The 20,051-nt window shown below is 35.1% G+C and overlaps 1 protein-coding gene and 1 pseudogene across 1 annotated transcript in view; one reads left to right on the top strand and one right to left on the bottom strand.

Annotated features, from left to right (window-relative positions):
- The window catches only part of PARD3 (par-3 family cell polarity regulator), a gene marked incomplete at its 5' end in the record, with an annotated part of 522,521 nt that overhangs the window by 203,165 nt on the left and 299,305 nt on the right, over window positions 1-20,051 (top strand). Inside the window, one exon of the mRNA XM_023521117.1 lies at window positions 148-279. Coding sequence (XP_023376885.1) covers window positions 148-279 — 132 coding nt within the window. The remainder of the gene's footprint in view (window positions 1-147; window positions 280-20,051) is intronic.
- Window positions 15,411-15,529, bottom strand: LOC111729971 (annotated as a pseudogene).

The raw sequence follows: 20,051 nt of genomic DNA, 5'->3' as shown, positions 1-20,051 counted from the left end.
TATAAGCTTATCAAAATAATTTAAATATGTAGGATCATTTTTCTGCTACTTTTGACAAACCAGGTGCATCATTAATTTGCAAGGTCTGTTTTGTTTGTTTGTTTGTTTGTTTTTTTACAAGACAACTTTTTGTTTCTTTTTGAATAGAAAGATGAAAACTACAGAAGTCTTCCACGGGATACCAGTAACTGGTCAAACCAGTTTCAGAGAGATAATGCTCGCTCATCTCTGAGTGCCAGTCACCCGATGGTGGACAAGTGGCTGGAGAAGCAAGAACAGGTAACGTAAATGAATCCTTCTACATGTGTTGTTGGTATAGCTTCCTAGCCCTTATCCCAAAATATGTTTCCCTCCATTTTAATGATGACTAAGATAAATTATTCTAAGAAACTTTAACTACGTAATAGGCTGTGTGTTGGAGTTTGTCTAACGTTGATGTAGAATATTCATGCGGCAGTCCCTGACCAAATATTCATAAAAAGTTATGAATATTTGCTATAGATTCTGAAGTATTACGACTTCAGGGCTTAATATGTGGCTGAGGCACAGATGTGTGGCAGTGACTAGTGCAGCTTATGAGTAGGCTTTCAAGGCCACTCATGAGTTCTTTTCTTCATTCATAGGCAGTAAGTCAGAGGATGTAAAGAGGCAAATTAAAATTTTCCATTATACCTGACTTCACTTCATGACAGAAATATATGCTATAGTATTGTTTCGAATTTACATCTATTAGGTTTGGGGACTTATCCTTTCATAAATGTCAAGGACCTATTTTAGGTTTATAAGTTTTTAAAATCGCTTAGTTTACTCCTGCATGGTAGCCACCTACAGTTCATGAAATCAGAATTGTTTACCAGTCTATGAATAATGGCTTCCTGTCTTGGGAAGAACAGCTATGCAAAGTTGTTACATCTCTGTTAGAGAAGCCTTCTCTTTATATGAAGACTAAGAATTTATCTGGTAAGTTTTGATGTCTAAAAACCAAATTCTTCCAGTGTTGTTTTTTAAAGTCTTAATTATCTTTGCTAGTCACAGTGGTTTATTTTATTTTATTTTATTTTATTTTATTTTATTTTATTATTATTATTATTTTTGTAGTGGGAATACCAGTGTTTTCTTTACAGTTTTAATAGTTTTGATATTAAAAATCCAGTTATTTGGTTATTTCATCAGTTATTTTTTAAAATGTTCATATGGATGGAAAACTAGGTGAGTATTCAGTGAGATAATATTTCATTTATTTCTTTCAATAATTTCTAAAGTTATTAATAATTGTGTTGCCTAGATACTGGAATAGCTGTTTTTCAATTTAGATTAATGACACAGTGGAAAGAAATCCTAAGTGTTTACTTAATCTCAGTCTATGTTTTATAGCATAAACCTTCTAAAATAATTTTGTATATGTGGGTGTTTGAATATGAAACGATAAAAAAGGACAGTTTGCCTTTGATACCACCAATGGTAAGGCAAAAGTAATGATTTTTATGCTATCATAAATGTTAGCATACAAAAACATTGTGTGATAGAAATAATTTTAGATAATTAAAAACCATAAAGTTCTACTTAGGAAAGACAATTTTCTCAAAATACAGAATCTAAACTTAATAGGTGTTGTTATTTCATTATCACTTTGAAGAAATGTTTTTAAGATTTAGTTAGTTTAGCATGGGCCTGGAGTCAGACTGGCTGGTTATTAGCTATTTACCATAAATGAGATTTGGACATGTTAGTAAACTTGTCTACAGTTTATTCATTTATCAAACGGTATAGATAATCATAGAACCTATAGCATTCATTTGGTTGCTATATCAAGGAATATAATACCTGCCAAAGAGCTAGAATCATGCCTGATTAAAATTGGCTGCTAATAACAGAAAATCTAGATTCCATAATAAGGAAATGCTCATTACTGATTAACAAGAAGCCTGGAGGAAGGGTGATTGGGGGTTCCATTTGCAGCTCAGTGGTTTCACTGAAGATCTCTTCTGCAGGGCTCTGTGGTTCTGTGCTCAAGCTTGTCCTTAATGGCCAGAGCCCCAGCTGTCACATCCTTGCACAGGGAAGAGAAACAATGTCTTTTGCTTCTTCACAGTAGCTCTTTTAGAAAGCAAACAATCGTTTCCTACAAGTCTCCACCAACAGATGCCTCTCCTGTTTTGTTATAGGGAATTGTATTACTTTTTTGATCTTTTTCCAAATCAAAGAGAGTAAAAGTACCAGCATCAGTTTAGACTAATTGAGCCTGACCTCCTGGAGCTGGAGGTGGGTGTGGCAGTTTACCTTTGCTGAAACATCACTGCTCATTACTGAACACAATCAGTGTTCTGTTAAAGCAAGGAGGAAGGTAGAGTTAGCTAATATGCTAAAATATGACCATTTTTAATTGCAAGATTCGGAGAAAAAGATCGTCAGCCCAGAGTTTTAAAAATATGATACATTTAGTTATATTCCAAAAATATAACTTATCTTACTACTGTGGTTATAGATCTGTTTTTAAGGAAGTAATATAGTTTTTCTTTGTAAATTTGGTATAAAATAGTTCCTTTTTTAAGCAAAAGGGATTGCATTGATAAGCCACACTTACCACCACCCCCCCGCCCCCCGCCCCAAGACTATTTCTTGATTTGGTTCTATTGAAGTTATTTGAAGTATTTGTTCCATAATAAGCAGGTTTTCAAAAAATAAGTACTTCCTTAGTCTTTGTAGTCTAATGTAGATGGCTATAGCTATGATTCCTGAGCCTAAAACCATCTTCTTTGGCTTAAGTTTAAAAAATAATAATCCAGTCACTCAATTTGATGTTTTCACATTAGCGGGATAATTAAGTAGACCAAAATCTACTTAATTGGACAAAAGCAAATCAAACCCATATGAAAATTTTGGCTAAAAGGAAGCATAGTTGTTTGGGTATGGTTTTTGCCATTAACTATATAATAAAGAAAATGGCATCACACAGATAAAAGAATGTTTTATGTGTTAAAAAAAATCAATCCTCTGTCTTTATAATTTGGGATCACTAGGGTAGAACTGATGGCTGTCTTTAGGCATGCCATCTAGACTGAAGAGGTCAACAGCGTTCCGATCTTATATGTCTCCAGTGGTTTTGTTTTTGTTCTTCCTACTGTAGTGCTTGTCTCTCATTTTTTCTGTTTTTTGAAGGAAGTTATGACCACATCAACTTTGCCAGTGGGAGTAAACAGTAGGGATGTAAAGGAAAAAGTGTGTGGAATGCTGAGTTACAGCATCCCTGGAACCTGAAGGTGTCTTTCTCTTTTTGTGGAGTTAGTTCTGTGTAACAGGATATTGAATCTTCTTTCTCTCTGTTAGAATATTGACAAGTTACACTTCTATGACCAAAAGTAGGTGATGTATCTTATTAGAGCTCTGTACCAGGAAGCACTTGGATTCATGCTCAACATTTTTTCTAAAAATAGTAGTCTTGCATTTTCAGTGAGTAGTTTGCCTTGCTCAGAATAAGCCTGTTCCTGAATCCTTTGTCAGTTGCATCTCAGAAAGTAGAGGACTGTGTGTCTTTCAAAAAACATCCATATGTCAGCCTTGTGACTTCCTTTTTCTGAGCTATCTCAGAAGTAGCAGAAAGGACTTGAAAAGTAAATGGGTTGTTGTAGTGCCCTGTAAAAGTTTTCATGCTTCCAAATTTTGACTCAGATCCAAGAAACAAAAAGCAACAAATCTTTTAGTTTTGATGTTTGGCATTGCTTTAAGAAATCTGAATTTCTTTTAACCATTATCATTTACCTGACTCTGCATGGACTATAATTTAATGTTGGCAGATAATAGGTCATATGCTGACTTTGTTCTTACATCCCCACTGTTTATTACAACTAATAAATTCCACAAAAGAGGAGGCAGGAACTTTACAGTATGTGATTAGAAGAATTTGGGACCAGAAAGTAGAGGGACCTTAAGGGAAATTAAGCTAATTGGGAGCCTGCCATTTTCACTACCTTGTCTTGGTGAACAGGCCTGAAGCCAATTAACAGAAATAGCAAGGAGGTGCTGGGCACATCCCCACAGCCACTTAAGCTGTGTTATAGGGGGATGACTGCCCTGACCTTTAGAGAAAAATCAATGTTTTAGGGTTCCTTCTGTCAAGCAAAAACTTCATCTAATTGGCAGATTATACTGAAGGAAGCAAACTGTGAGGAAAACTACCTTAAATGGTCAAGTGTGACGTTTATTGTTCTGTACCCTCACCTTTGTAGCCACCATTCTATGTCAAGTCAGAGTCTCCAAGCCAGGAGTTTTAAGAGCGATGACAGTGCCTTTTTTCTCATTATTTTCTGCACTTTTGTCACTGTCTCCAGCCATGATGCTTTCACTTCACCCTTTTTCATGCAGATCAGAACATTCCTGAGTTCTGCTTATTTATTCCTTCTGAAATAAAGATGGCTAATACAGGGATAGGGTCTGTTTTTGCATTAGCCTGTATTTGTTGAATTATAGATAGCTGAGTGTTAAATATATTTAAGTATTTATTTAAGTGTAAAACATATTTAGGTATTTAAATAAAATGCTGCTAGAGAATAAATGCCTGTTATTTGTCTTATTCTCAGAATAGTCCAACTATTTGAAAAATATTCTGATACTTTTTAAATTTTTGAAATATTTATGCATTATAACTAATATTCACATGATACACAATGAGTATATTCACAAATCATGGGAAAGGTTCATTTCTATGAAAGTGTTTCATTTTTACTTTTTGTTATAATTTGATTAAGCTCTAGGGCAAAAGTAAATTTTAAAAGTTAGAGCCTATTTTGGATATGAGTAAACATATAATAGTGAAGAAACATTTAAAACTTATTTAAATTTTACTTGGGGGTAGTTTCAAGAAAATGATTGAGCCAGTCAATAAATAATTGTGGTATCAAGTTTCGCCTCTTTTCCCTTGGTATGATGAAATGATGGGTGTGGGGTGATCAGGCCATAGTTCTACTTCCACATGTCTCTCCACAGTGATTTTTCCTCTGATCTGCCTGCAGGGGAGAAGACGCCTTTCCTTTCTCAAGTGCCTTTTATAAATATTATTAACCTTTTATAAATAAAAAAAAAAATTTATTTCACTGACACCTAGAATCATCCAGATGACATAAAGAAGTTGGTTTTCAGAATATGAAATGATCAAACTTTTTTAATTACAAAATTAGAGGATGGCATCTTCTAATATTTTATTATGACAGCTGCAAACTGGTCACTGAAGTGACTGCAGGGTTACCCTGCTAAAACATGCGAAAACTGAGAAGTTTTGTCGTGGGCACAGACAGGGCTTCAGTAGTACCAGCCATTATTAATGGGACATAAGGTTAGGTTAGGTGCTGCCAAATAGTGATTGAAATGCGGTTTGTTTGTTTGTTTATTCTTTAATTATTTAGTTCATAGACACTGAGAACCAAATGACTATTTGTATTATCTAGTTAAAAATAATCAAAGCCCCTGCCTTCAAATTTTAAAATTCTACAGTTTTCTATTAAAAGGAAAGGAATTTATTATTTCCTAATTGGCAAACGTTTGCAGAACTGGTGCAGAAGCTAACGTAATTGTGTTTACCTCTAGCAACAGCACGTCGAAACTAAATGCAGAAACTAAGAATATCAAGATTGTTTTAAAATTAAAGTATTTTAAAATGCTTGTGGTTTTATATATGTATATATGTGGATATATATGTGGATATCAGAAACCTGTCATGTTCACAGTAACACTAAAAAATAAAATTAAAACAACCTTTGAAGAGAATTGTCATGTCACCTGGCTGTATTAATGATAATAACAGATTATGTTTTTGTTATTTGATAATAGGATGGACCGCTACAGGTTTTTAAATGATTTGAGTTTTAAAACATGATTAAAGCATCACCTGTGTAAAGCCCTACACATTTCTGTTATCAAAGATCTGTGGATTAGAAGCAGCAAGTAAGTGGTAGGGCTGGAACACAGGGCCCTAGCAGACATTCTTCTGAGAAGGACCCACTCATTTCCAGGGCGCCTCGTTGGCTGTATGTGGGGCAACTGTGGTATTTTCCCCTGAGAGCGACAGACAGCATTTTACCATTACATTACACAAATTCAGTAGCGAAGGGAAACAGTGTGAGCAGGGAGTACGTACCAGGATTGCAAAGCTGCCGTTCTAATGAGTGGGCCCTGTCATCTGACCTCAGTTCACTGGTTGTGTGGCTCTCTAGGTTGTATAAACTCTCCAAGCTTCATTTTCACTGTTTACAAAATGGGGAAAATAAAACCCTTGTGGCAGATACTGTCTTTGTGTGTGAATATTAAGTGATGCAGCACATGTGAAAAAGCAGATCCAGTTTCTTGTGTAGTGTTGTAGGCCCTTGTCAGAGGCCCCTTTCCTTCCTTTTTGTTTTAAGTAAGAATAAGTTTCATGGCTGTACCTTGACCACTCTCTCTAGTTTTGAGTAACTAACTTTTTTTCTTAAATGTTTCCTCCTTCCATATTGGAAAGACTATTTGATATGTGAGGCTTGTTCATTTTCATCCCTGGTGTATTTCTAATGCCCTCATCATTCTTTTAGAACTGGATTCTTGCTTCTATGGCATTTTGTCAGAATTAGAATAAAATTTAATCTTTTAAAATCATCTCTGGTTCTTTTCTGAAGAACATAATCTGACACAAAAATGACATTAGTGTTAATCTCTGTCTGTGTCCATTTTTTATATTCACTTTTTGTTTTGGCAAGCACACGTGGTTTTAATAGGATTAAATCTGAGGATACCGTTTAAGAATGTAAGTGTCTTTGTAGGAGCTTCTCTGCTTAGCTTCTTGCTAGGCATCTGGGTCTGTTTCTGATATGAATGGAGTTAGGGAGGCATAATGCTACTCATTGGCTTTTGGAGCAAGAAATGCAGTTTAAGGGGTACTTGTCAGTTCTCCTTTTCCTTTATGAGTAGCCATATTTATTGCTTCTTTGGCCTGTGGAGCTTTAAAAGCCTGCAAGCAGCAGGGAAGTGAGTCAGAAATTCAACCGGGTGAAAAATCTTTGGTGGTGTGTGGATTAACCTTCATTGGGAATCTGTTATTAGCTGATGATTTTCTTGCTTGAGAATACAGATGCTAGAACTAGACATTCAGAGCTTGCATTGTGGATAACGATACGTTTTCATTTTTAGCTAGGACCCTGAGGTGCCTTTTTATATTTTCATTGCAGGTGGTCTTAAAGATTATATTGTGAGCTGTGTGACTAAATACGACAATGAAAAGAATATGTGTTTAATACTCTATAACTCTCTTTATTCCCACTCATTTGTATGTCATTTGCTTTTGAAATTCTTTTCTTTATCCATACGTTCTGTGAGTAGTAGAACTGCTGTTCTTTAAAACAAACTGATTAAGAAATTGCATTAACATTTTCAGATTACATCATGTTGTTCTCACTACCCATTTCTTGAAGCCTATCTGTAGAAATTGAATTTCTCAGAAGCCACTTTTATTTTGGCATAGTGTGATCGAGGTAGGTATACATTTTTAAAAAATCAGTGCTACACAGGCCTTTTCAGCTGTCTTCAACATGGTTCTGAAATGGCCCTGAGAAATTGCTATTTTAAATGGTAAAACATACCCAATGGGTTTATGTTCTTTCCTCACTGAGGCCTGGGTATGTGCACTCTATAGTATTTTCATCAGGTCTGTATTTCTAACAGTCGTTTTTTTTTCCCTTCACTTCTTTCTTTTCTCTGTTCTTATGGCTGAAAGGAGACTGTAGATCAGCTTTCTTTAGTAGCTAAAGAAATTATAAAGAAATTAAAGTACTGAAAATAAACATGAAGTTTCTATAACAAACTTCTGATGGTATGGGGCGTATTTTGGGTGTGTTTTTGGGTTTCATTTCATGTATTTTTGTTATTACACTCCTTTACAGTAAGCACATATTACTTTGAAATGTTTTATTTTTAGTAAATCAAACTTCATAAATTGGAAGACTGAGAAATTTTTTTTCTACAAATATTGTAATTCCCAAATTGTAAGACAAAATTGAAATACTGATATTTATTCGAATTAAGTTAAACCCTTTGATAAGCATAGTTTCGTTATACCTTTGGTAACCCTTAATTTCCTGAATAATTCATCAACTGGCCCTCTTGTAACTTCCTACTCCATTGAGAAAGTGGAAGCAATATTATAGTGGTATCCTTGTGCTCTCACCATCACATTTACAAACTCTCCTGGGTTTGTGCTCTTTCCACCCCTCCTTGTTCCTGGAGAAGCTTCCTTGACCTCTCGCAGGGCATCCATCTTCACTTGTATTCTATCTGCCATCCCTTCTTGATGCAGGACAGGGAGAGGGTGTGTGTAGGGGGAGACCAAGCCCTACACCAAGAGAAGAGGGTCCTTTGGTGGAGAGTGTGGAAAGAATTCAACACACACGCCAAAGTTAGAGTCAAGAGGAAAGTTTATTATAAAAGGAGGGACACTCCACAGAGTGTGGTCTTCTCTCAGAGGCAGAGAGAGGGATAGTGACAATAGAGACAAGGACAGTGAAAGACCGAGTAAAGGCACTGAGAAGGGACCCTGAGTGTTCAGGGAATTCAGTTTATGTATCATTCTTTAGCTCCTGTGAGTTATAATTTAAAAGACTTTGCTAACCCATTTCCTTTGATCTGGACATACAGTGAGGGAAAGAGTATGTAGCCTGAAAAGGTAAGACTATGTAAAGTGAATGATCTGCTGGCAGTTCTCAGTCTTTAATTCATAGGTTTCCCATGGTTTTATCCATAGGGAATGATACTGCTGGTTCCTCTTTCCCCTTCCTGGTGTGCAGAATGGGTTGTTAACAATCCCAGCAGAAATCTTCCCTTGCTCTGCAGGTGTTCTCTTGGCCTGGCTGCAGGGCTGATCAGCATATTGTAGTCTATGATTGTGGCTTGATTAATCTTTTAATTCTCTTGCCTCCTCCCCACAGTATTCTCTGTCTTAGGACTTTTTCTTATATTCAGTTCCTCTCTACACAGTCATGAGTGTGTGTATGTCTCTGTACTAAATCTTTCAGATCAGCAAATACATGCTCAATTAACGCATCCCCCTACCTCACAAGCCTGTCTCCCTATTGCCTGTGCTGGGCTTGCTGTCCCTCTCATTTCACCTGTTAGATTCTTTATCTTTCACTTATCAATCACATAACTCCCCCTCAGGGGACCTTCTCTAATCTCATGGAGGGTGACATTCTTGCTGCCCTGCAGTATTGTCTCTTCTCTCAGCATCTTTTTTTAACACAAATTTGAGTTTGTCTTTGCTTATGTCTATTCCCTTGCTCTAAAATGGCACAGACAAAAATAAAATAATAATAAAGTAAAACAAAATAAAATGGTACAGACATTGTCTTCTTTAGTGTGTGCAGCTCCTAGTGAGCCCCTGTGCATTTTTGGGTGAATCAGTAAATTGAAAGGAAACAGTCGTACTGCCCTCACTTTTTTTAATGCTGTGTATTATCGGTAGATCTTTGTCAAGTGGACTAGATTTACCATTTATTTTATAAAGCCATCTGATGCAATATTGTGATTTTACTAATTATCTTCTAAATTCTTAAATTCTGAATATAAGTAAATGAAAGAAACCATTAAATATACATATACAAGACATATACATATGTAAACCTTATAAAACACAATCACACTTTTGAGTCATTGATGTTGGATTGCATCATTGCTTTCCACTTAACGTCTGCACATGGCAAAAAGACTGGAAAATGATTTCAGGCAAATGGACCAACATACGGGAAAAAATTCTGAGTTCAGTCAGAGTAAAACAGTGTTCCTATTTCAGATAACCTGCTGATCCGGTGGACCGTATAGCCTTCCTTATCCAAGTTCATTTAATCACTTCTGATCTTTCTATGAGAATGGCTTATAATTGACATGGATTCAGGTGTTTGAAGGTGAGCACTGTCTATTGCCAACAGTAGCTTCTTAGCATCCTAATGATGTCTGCTGTATTACAGTGGATCGCAATAGCCCTGGGAAAGCCACCTGAGTCTTTTAAAGCATTGATGAGAAGGTAATGGGAGGGTAGGGCCTGCTATGATTTATTTAAGGCTTTGGTGGGACATGAGGAAAAAAGGCTCCCAAAAGTGTTATAGGCCCAACATAGTCATCAATTCTGTTAGCTTTAAAAATATTTAAATATTAGAAATATTTAGTTATCAGAAAATATTAAATTATTCTTTGTATTTATAACTAAAGTGACAGTTTTTGTTAATTGGATAAACTATTTGAAAAAACATTTGATTATTTTTAAAATTTTTAAACAATTGAATTGAAAGCAATATAATTAATATTCACTCCTGAATACATTATATTTTTCATTTGTTCGAGAGCTGATTTTTTTTGCCGTTTAAAAAAGTTTTTTAGAAAGTTCTGAGGTTACTCATTTTCATTAGAATGAAGAATTATATTATTATTCTTGGGACTCCGAGATGGCAAAAATTTATTTTCTTATTTTAGAACATTGGAGTTTTGGTACTCATGTTCAGTATATAAAATATGGATAGTATAAATTCTGGCCTACAAGTAGCATTTTGGCCTATTATTAATATTATTTTCTTCATTCAGTACTCAAAGTAAAGTTTCTCTTTTTATACATGGATATTTGATAGAATTGGGTATTTGTTATAAAATTAAGTTTTAGAAATTATTTTCAAAGTGAGAAGTAATATCTTTTGCTTATATGGAATTTCATAAAAAGTGTTTTAGTTAAAGGAATTGATTTCGTTATAATGATGATACCACACAGGCTGTAGAGAATTTTATTTTATTTTTAAGTTGAGTGTGATAGCTGTCCCTATTCATTCCTTATCATCCTTGGAGCTCATTAGAGATCTCTACGAGATGAGTGATAACAATGGGTGGTGGAGGGGGTCTTTCCTGTTGTAAAACTTATTGAGCTATATGGAGATTAGTTTGATAACATTTCTTTTTTTATTTTTAGATGTGATTTATTTGATTTTATCAAAGGTAATATATCCATAGTTCCAAAGTCATACATAATATACAGATATACAAAATACTGCCTTTCAGTCCCCAGCTCTCCTCTCCACATGCAACCACTGTTGCGAGTTTCTTGTGAATCTTTTCAAACAGTACCATAATTTCACTAGCCAATTTGAAAATATATTCTCTTTTCACAGTTTTATATAAATACTGTCTACCATGTTCTATGCTTTGATTGATTTTTTTGCTTAATTTTGCTTGGCAATCTTTCCATATTGAAATATAAAAAGCATTCACTTTTGAAAGAGTTTAATAATTTTCCTTTGTATAGATGGGCCATTGTCTACTGGTGGGCATGTAGATTATTTCTAGTCATTTGCTGTTGCAAACAATACTGCAATGAATAGGCTTTGTACATAAGCCATTTTAGGATCTCTAGGATAGAGCCTAAAATTTAAATTATACATTTATGGATTTTTACAAGAGTATATACATATATAACTTTGATGGATGTTTTAAAACTGATGTTTGACCAAGTTACACTTCCACCAGCAATGCCCAAGAGACCCCGTTTACTCTCTTACTTTGCATTGCAATATGATTGTCCATGAAATCTATTAAATTGACTAGATGTGTCTTTTAAACAGTTCTCTTTACTCAATCTCTAAAGCAGAAGGCTGTTAACACAGTTAGCCAGCATATGAGCTGAAAGTGACATAAGCACAAGCGATTCAATCACCCCCTTCCTCTAAGGAAAAGGAAGCGTTTGGGAGGGAGGCGGAGTTCTTGTTTTAGAGAGTTGAGTCCAGTTCTTTAGTCTTTGTTCAGATGTAAATCACTCAGAAATGCCTCAGCTGCTCTTCTTTCTGGTCTCAATTTTTTTCTTCTTTACTTAATTTAACTTTAATTTCTCTATTTTTTCCCCTTCCAAATTCCTAAGTTGTTTGGGGGCTGAGTAAGCACAATCAGAGCTTGAAAACAGGGGAGCATTCATACTCTACAAAAATTCCATTTTTAAGTGGTAAATGTTTTTAAATTAACTGGCTTTTTTTTTTTTTACACGAGTACAATATATTAGTAAATTTTTACTTAAGTACAGTATATTAGTAAAAAAATCTTATGGGAAAAAGTTGATAAGGATGAGTTTAAGAAATGTTTTTCTTTCATTTGCCTCCATTGGAATCCTTTAAATAACATTTTTTGTTACTGTTAAATAAAATTTACATGAGATTTTTTTCTTTTTCTTTTTTAATTCAAATGAGATTTTCTGAAAGATTTTCACCTTTGACATAACTTTTCATCCTTTTTCTCTTTTTAAATCTCAGATATTTCATAAATATTTTTCGATTATGAATTAGAATTATTTTATCTCCCCAGTGTTCTTGCCCCGTTCCCCCTCCTTTGCTCTTTATCTCCTATTTGAAGACAAGTGGTCAATAGTTGTTTTAATTGCATAATTTGCTAGAATGCAAATGAGTTCAGTGATGAAGAGGAAAAGGACAAGATTATTTTTTAAAAATGGGTGGCTCACTAAATGCTTCTTGAGAGATAAGAGATTTATGCTCGATTTGCCAATAGTAACTTGTACACACGAATTCTGTATTATTAGAATCGATAGTTCTCCCCTCCCCACCCCCTATCCCTTAATGTATCTCAAGGTTAAATGCTATTGGACTTTATTTCTGTTAACATTTCCCCCCCCACCCCGCCCTATGCCTTAGACTCTATATAGTAGCCTAAAAACAGTATACTTGAAAGACTTCAACTTATTCTCAAACTTAAACTTGCTGTGTTGTCTTCAATCACTGGGATTTGCCAAAGAGGCTCAGCTTTGTGACATACAGGATTTATATTGATGGAATTGGTCTGTGTGGGGGTTTGGAAATTTTAGCCAAAATATACTGGTGTCTGATTTATAACCTTTCTAATTCCATGAAGGATTATTGGCACTTTAAATTCTCTTATTCTTTTGTTACTTATTAAGACTACGTATTCTTTCTTTCATTGTTTCATCATATTATGGCTTAGTGAGTGTTTCAGGAGTCCTGGCTGATCACAATACTTTGTGAGTGTACTGATTAGTTTATTCTGCTCAGTAACTTTTAGATTGTTTTTTTTTTGTTATTTACAAACTTCTTCCTTTTTGGTGTTTAGAAAGTCGACATGGCAAGGTGTTGGCAACTGCAATTACAAAAGATAGCTACAAAATGCAGCGATTTCATTTCCTTCTTATTTTTTTCTGTTATTTATAGCATTAAATATAGACCAGAAATAGTTACATTCTCTCTCTCTCTCTCTCTCTCTCTCTCTCTCTCTCTCTCTCTCTCTCACACACACACACACACACACAAACACATATGTACACAGTAAAAATTAGTATTACATTAATTATAGATATCGAGTATGAAATTTCTAAGATTGCCCTTAAGTGTCTGGAAAGATGGTATGTATGTCCCTATTTTAAATGTCCTTCACCATTTTATGACCCATGGTTTTGGATGCTATATTTGTCAGTTTTTCTTTCTCTTAAACGTAGATAAAGTCGTTCTAATTTATTAAATGCCGTGGTTGGTAAAATTGATATAGAATCTGACTTGTGTAAATATGAGTGTGTTGGCATATGAATTGGTAGTTATTACCTTACCTAGAGGCTATTTTCACTGAAGAAAATATAGCCTAGGATCCTGTTGCTTGCTTCTTTGATTAACCAGTGATATTTTGACTATTATTCCTCACTCGTCCTATATCTCTTCTCTGTGCCTCCATTCCTGGAGATCCTTTTTCTAAATGTCTCTCGAACCTACTCCTTCCGTTCATCCCCATTTCTCTTTCCCAGCTTCAGGCTGCTGGCAGCTCTTATGCGGTTCCCTGCGACAGCATCACAGCCACCCTCCCTGTCCCCTGTGTCTCTGAGGTCAGAGTGGCATGAGATAAAGAGCCCTGCCACCACCCTGTAAGAGTATTGACCTTCCTCAGGAGCAGCAAGGGGTGAAATGAGCTGCCTGAGACAGAATGACTCGGGCGGGAATTTCACAGCTATGTTACGCTGAGCAAATTCCTGAAGTTTCTAAGCCTCAAATCAGGTTCCATAACTTTTTAAGATGTGTTTCAGAGGATTTGAAGATTAGATGAATTAATTCATGTAAAACATTTAAAATAGTATCTAAATACTGTAAACACAAGTTTTGTTTTGATGCTGGTGTTTCATTGTGGTTGGGTCTTGCTGACTCTCCTTCACTGACTGGATTCCAGCTGTTTCTCCTGCCCAACACCAAGGTCGCTGGCTCTACCGAACTCATTCTCTGGATTCATCTTGCTCTTGCGTTTCTGGGCCTTTGCATGTGCTGACCAGCTCTTCCCTTTTCCTCTCTTCTCCCTTAGTCCTATTCTTCTGGTCTCAACTTGGAGGTCTCCCCCTTCAGGAGACTTTTTCTGACACCTTATCCACACTCCTACCCCTGCCAAAACAAACAGGGTGCATAGTCTCTTTGTCCATTATGGCACTTACCACGTTTCACTGAAGTTATCTGTCTTTCTCTTTTAATGAGGGCATGACTCATATCTGTTTCTCAGGGATTTTGTTTGTTTGTTTATTTTTGAGGAAGGCATGACTAAACTTCTAGTGGCATTAGATCTCACGTTTGCTTCGAAGCATACTATATTTTTAGTGACTACATTTGTAATGTAAAGGGCTATCTGCTTATAATTTGTGTATCTAAAAATGTTCTTATAAAACATTTTATAGCAATCATTTTGATAAAAATAATCTTATCCCATAGATAGTATATCTTTCCTTACATTGAATTTTTTAACTGTTCATGAATCTCGTCTAGATTAAATTGGAGAAAGTTTGAGGGGAGGGCTTGGAATGTTAAGATTATATCAGCAAAAATCTAGGCTTTTGGATTTACTCATATTTTAAGTCCCTTGAGGGACAAATTTTCCTGAGAACTTTGTATTTTAATCATAAACAGACCTAATTCAATAATACTTTCATGAAGCTTTGGCTAAGGCTTTGGCTTTAATGTCCTGAACTCTTAGAAAAAGAAACATATTTTTGTAGGTTGGCCAAGAAAAATAGGTCTCAATTCAAGTAAAAATAATGTGTTTGTTATTTTAAGAAGATTTTTCCATTGAGCAATGTGTTGAACTTTTTGCTAATTTAGTTTTCTAATATTGAACATGACTTAGGCAGTGATTTGAAGTATCTTCTGTGGCTCAGTATATTGACTATTTGAATTTAATTTTTTTTGGTTTTCATTGGGGGTATGTTGTATTAGTATGTACATTATTATTTAGTGGTTGACTTTTATTCATTTTTTTTGTGGAATTTTAATAAAAGGATGACTCCTATTTTTTTTTTTTTAAGGCGAGGCAACCCTTGGTTGACTTTACAGATTGCAAGGATCTTGTCAACTTACAGTCCCTTATTATTTTATTTTTCACGCCTACAGCACCTGATCTTCCTAGGTGGTCTCCCATCCAACTACTAACCAGGCTCAGCCCTGCTTAGCTTCTGAGATCAGACGGGATCGGGCCTGTTCAGGGCAGCATGGCCGTAGACCTATTTTCTTAAATATATTGGAAATGGTAAAATATGCAAAGAATTCTTGACAGTGAAATTATTTTCTTTAAGGTAACACGTACAGTTTTTCTCCTGCTGTTAGTAAATGGCTGAACTAGCACTTTGAATCTGTTGCGTCTCTGGAAAATTCCCTCTTCGCTTCTCTGACATTCCATTTCTGAGGTCACTTGTATTATTTACAGAACTGTCTTCCTTTCTGCTTTGCCTGCAGGTTGTTTCTGTAGCTTGGGTTTTTTATTTTCTTCCTTGGTGTGACCTTTTCGTTTCTGTTCCCATCACGTGAGCCTTATACTTGCCCACAGATACTAGCAGATTACTTCTGTTTAGAAGTCTTTGAACTGTATTTCACATTCTCCCTAATGTAGAAGAGGGGGAGTGGTCCCTACTTTGAAGGGCAGTGTGAGTTGAATTTCTCTGTTTTGGACCTGACTTGCCATCTGGCTGTGTAATACATTGCAGCCTCCGTAAGCCAGAATGACCTCACCTCCTGTGAAATTGTGCGTAGTTAATTTCCAAATATTTCCTAGACCTAGAAAATTTTAATTGTCTATGATTTTCTTATTTCTTGTAATTTTGCCATGAGTTTTCCAGGGTTCATACTTGTTCCTTTCTCTTCTTTCTACTCCTTCATGTTTTATCTATTGCCAGGTATTATATATTATACCTTTTACTATTGCATATGTATATATATATATATATATATATATATATATATATATATATATATATATGTATCTTTCTACTTTCATAGCACGTGTCCTAATTTCAGCCATATTCCTTTTAACTGGACTGATGTAATATTTGTCTTCCTCTACCATCTGTTCCTTCTTTAATCAATTCTGCATTTTCCTATTTGCTTAATCTTTCAAGCCACCACTTGTATTACATCACCTTCAAGTATAAAAGCATGAAGAAACTCCCTGCTGAACTCTGATTTAAAATTAAACTCATCAGCTTGGTAAACTATGCACTCTGCAACCCAAATTCCAGTTGAACTTTTTTAGGCCTTGTCTCCTACTATGATCTCATGCCTTCCTTTCAAATAAATATTCTATTTCTTCTGCCTCAGGTGACCCCCACCTTTTGAATCAGCAGTATGTCATTACTTAATTTAGTCTCTGATCACCTGTATATTGAAAGCTTGCTCTAGGACATCACCGTGCTTAAAAATGGAGTATTTGGAACAGGGATGTTAGGTAAAACAAAATTGGATCCTAGTTCATAATTCTTAACGGGAATCTTGAACAAACTGCTTAATCTTTAGTTTCTTGGAAGAGCAGAACCTGGACTGAAATGTTACTTAATGAAAACGAATATTCCAAAAGTCTCTATGGAAAAAAGAATTGTGGTAAAATCTTGAGGAAATCCAAATCATTTATTTCAGTTAATGATCTTTCTACAATATACCAGTTTTTGTCACCTTACTTGGATGCGGTTTTTATTACAGTGAGTAAGATGTTTCGTTGTTCCCTCCTTATGAGGAAGTCGGGTCATGTGCCCACAGTCAGAGGCTTAGATTGGATTCCCTCTGAGGGATTTATTAGTCTGACCTCTCCCAGCTGCCATTTCTTCATCTGAACAATTGGAGACATTGCCTCTTTCTTCCTAATAGCTTTAATGATCATATCACAATGGTAACATTTTATACTCTTGACCCAGAAAAAGTTAGATTTTTGTTGCCCTTAGCTGTGGGACCTTGGTCACATTGATTTGACTTTCCTGTTTCAGTTTTCTTATTTGTAAAAGTGATAGATAATAGAACCTTTCTGATAGACTTTAGTAAGGATTAGATAAAATTATGTAGCTCAATATTCAATAAATGTTAGTTATTTTAATTATATATTGTGCTAATCAAAACCTAATGTAATATTTATTGTTGTTCTCTGCCACTCACCATGTCCTCCTGAATGCTACAAATTTTCTGTGGTCCTGTTCTACTCATTAGGAACCCAACCTGTTTTGTATCTTTAAATATAAGGCCTTATTGGATAGAATAATAAGTAAATTGTATACAACAGTCTATTTGAATGCTATAAATTCTAGATTATGATTATTTATATTCAAAACAAATTCTTAGTGTATAATCAGTATTCTTTTTGTATTTTCCACATGTATTAGGTGGTTACACTTTTCATAAAGTTTTATATATATTGTTAAAATCCTTTGATAATTACAAAAAATAAAGCCAGGATAGACAATCAGCATATTTTTTTTGATAGTACTAGAACTGTAAACACTTTAAATAAAATGTTTCTTAATAAGTATTAGCATTATGACTAATTTTCTGTTCTGTAAGCAAAACAATTTACTTGTAAATGTTTTTATTTTCTTGTGGCTATAGTGCTGCTCATCTAGCTTGATGTTTTAAATTTAAAAGGGATATCTAGATTAAAGTAAACATAACTAGAACTTCAATTCGTGAATATATTCCAGTTACCTCAGTGCATAAAGACTTTAGCCAGCACATATATGTGTTTGCTTTCTAAGCTTCTGAGATTTTGCTAGTTCTTTTCCTCATTCAAACTAATAGTCTTTTTCAGGTTCTGTACTGTATTAATTTTTGGCTCTAAAGTATAAAGGGAATTTTTATGATGTTTTGTATTTCAAATTCATTTAGAATCTTTACATTTTAAGTTAAATATATAAGCCTTTTGTCTGATTCTAAAAAGTAAGACGATATCTTCTAAAATAAAATTTCTACATATACTCTTTGATTTTTAAAGAATTATTTGCTCTGCATTCTTTTTCTTATTAATCCCAGCCTCGGCTGTATTTGTTTCCTTCATTGGTTCAATGTTTTGCATTGTTAACCGATTTTCATCGGCTTTTCCATAGTTATTTTTAGTGTGTGTGTGTGTGTGTGTATGTGTGTGTGTGTGTGTGTGTGTGTAAGATTACATAAAATTCTTTAGTTTAATGTTTCGGCACAGTTTCTTTTAGTTTATAAGTTTTGTAGAATAGAATTAGTTCTTGCCCTCCTTCCCTCACCATTGAGTTAGCAGAGCCAGCACCTCTTATCCTTGCCTGGTCCCTTTGTCCACTGGCTGGATTCTGCCCTCTTTACCCTGGGAGCTTCTATATGGCAGCCTCCTCCTTCCATCTGAACAGTGGAGGGCCACATCACTTTCATCTTTATTTTGAATAATTCATTTGTGCTTTTCTGTCCTTCACATCCAAACTTAATGCTTGAAATAAAAGCAATTTGTAGAATTTTAGGCATCTTGAGCAGTGAAGCAATCATGGGTATTTGTGAGTAGAGGAAATTTTGGTGACTTAGGGCTCTTTGTGTTGTCTCTGAACTTAATAGGCTTATTCATAAGAATACTCCTGTAAATCACACTAACTTAAAATTTCATAATAACTGGGGGCAAGTGGAGCTGGGAGAGGTATTTCCTTAATTTTGCTTTCTATCTTGAAAGTTGGGGCAGTCGGAGAGGTGCGCTGGGAAGTGGTTTTATTGCCTGAAGCACATTTTGGGGTGTTTCCCACCTAACTTTTTCTGGTTGTGTCATATATTCCAACTCCTTTCCCAGCTCTCCCTTGCTTCCATATGCTGATATAGGGTGTATGTTTCTTCTTTCCTGTGCCATATGGTTGCCACACCCCCTCCCTCCTCCAAGATGCTCTGGATTGACCTCATTTTGCTCCTCCCCATGGTTATGAGTGATCTCTTAGCTAGAACTTATTGAGGGCCTTCCACGTTCTTCACACTGTGAGTGAGGTACATTTGCAAAGAGGAACATTCATTTGTACAGCATGAATATTTATTTAATTTTAGTTCTTAAACTTAATGTACTGTTATTGTTACTTAGAAAAGATTTAAAAATTAAACATTTAAAAATAATCATGTAATTATTGATACTCAAGTTGCTTATTTAAATTATAGAAGTGGATTCTATAGCACTACAACTATTTTTATTCTCTTTATTTCTTTTTTGAAAAAGAATCCTTTCTTCAAAGGGCCATTTTGGTATAGAGTAAGCCAAAAAGAGTATGCAGAAGGTGGATTCCTGTTGAATGTTTTTTTCAGTTGTTTAATATTCATGTCTGAAATGCTACAAACATTGAAAAAACTCAATTCGTTGAATGTTTACTATGCATCAGGATTTGTGCTAAGCATTTACCATTCATAATCTGTGGGTGAGGTAGGCATTGCTATTTCTGTTTAAAGATGTGGAAGCTCATCTTTTTAACTAAACTACTTGCATAGTCTTACCTACCTAGCAAGTGATGGAGATATAAGTTAAAAATAGTTGAGTTTGATTCCAAAGCCAGTTTATTCTACAGTTGAGAATATAATACTAAAATTGCCCTTTTGTTTTCGTTCAGTTATTTCTGTAGTATTGACTGTGGGCACTGGTGCTCAAGTGTTGACCAAAATAATTCCGCCTCTGGTCACAGGTACCTTAGAGTCGCCCGAGTCAGCAGAAGATGGGGATTGTTGTCCTTGTGATGAAGTGGGTGAAAGGCATCAGGTGAATGTTTTACTGGATGTGACAAG

This window comes from Pteropus vampyrus, unplaced genomic scaffold (genome assembly GCF_000151845.1).
Source record: "Pteropus vampyrus isolate Shadow unplaced genomic scaffold, Pvam_2.0 Scaffold294, whole genome shotgun sequence".
Classification (NCBI taxonomy): Eukaryota; Metazoa; Chordata; class Mammalia; order Chiroptera; family Pteropodidae; genus Pteropus; species Pteropus vampyrus.
This window is presented reverse-complemented; position numbering and strand designations above follow the sequence as displayed.